Below are 332 nucleotides of genomic sequence, written 5' to 3'. Positions count from 1 at the left end.
TGAAAAATATGTTTTATGTACAAGGTGAAGTATAAACAAACCTCCGGTCTGGTTGAAACGTTGTTTTGCAATTTCAAGGCTGATTTTGAAGGTTTGCTGTTTATCTCGGCATGTCTGTGTTTCCTCCTTCCAGTAGTTCGGATGTTCTGAACTCACTTTATTCATCCATTCCTGTTTAGGAATGACTCTGTTGATGTTGCTGTCACAATAACTTATCTGAACATCATCCACCAACCCAACAGACACGTATGATGGAAAGTTTGGTATTCCTGAAGATGCCGTGTAGAAATACTTCAGAAAGTGGATCACTGTAAGAAAAAGCCATTTCTGAA

At 38.6% G+C, this 332-nt stretch overlaps 1 protein-coding gene across 1 annotated transcript; it reads right to left on the bottom strand.

The window, feature by feature from the left end:
- Positions 1 to 14: 14 nt before the first annotated feature.
- On the bottom strand, positions 15 to 321 carry LOC106944529 (H-2 class I histocompatibility antigen, Q9 alpha chain-like; the record flags this gene model as incomplete). The annotated part of the gene is made up of 1 exon (XM_015027559.1): positions 15 to 321. A coding segment is annotated over one exon (307 nt), but the record flags the coding sequence as incomplete, so codon positions are not given.
- Positions 322 to 332: the final 11 nt, after the last annotated feature.

This window comes from Poecilia latipinna, unplaced genomic scaffold (genome assembly GCF_001443285.1).
Source record: "Poecilia latipinna isolate Pla-1442-1.1 unplaced genomic scaffold, P_latipinna-1.0 Scaffold15198, whole genome shotgun sequence".
In the NCBI taxonomy this organism is placed as follows: domain Eukaryota; kingdom Metazoa; phylum Chordata; class Actinopteri; order Cyprinodontiformes; family Poeciliidae; genus Poecilia; species Poecilia latipinna.
The sequence above is the reverse complement of the archived record's forward strand: the minus strand, read 5'-3'. Positions and strand labels throughout refer to the sequence as shown.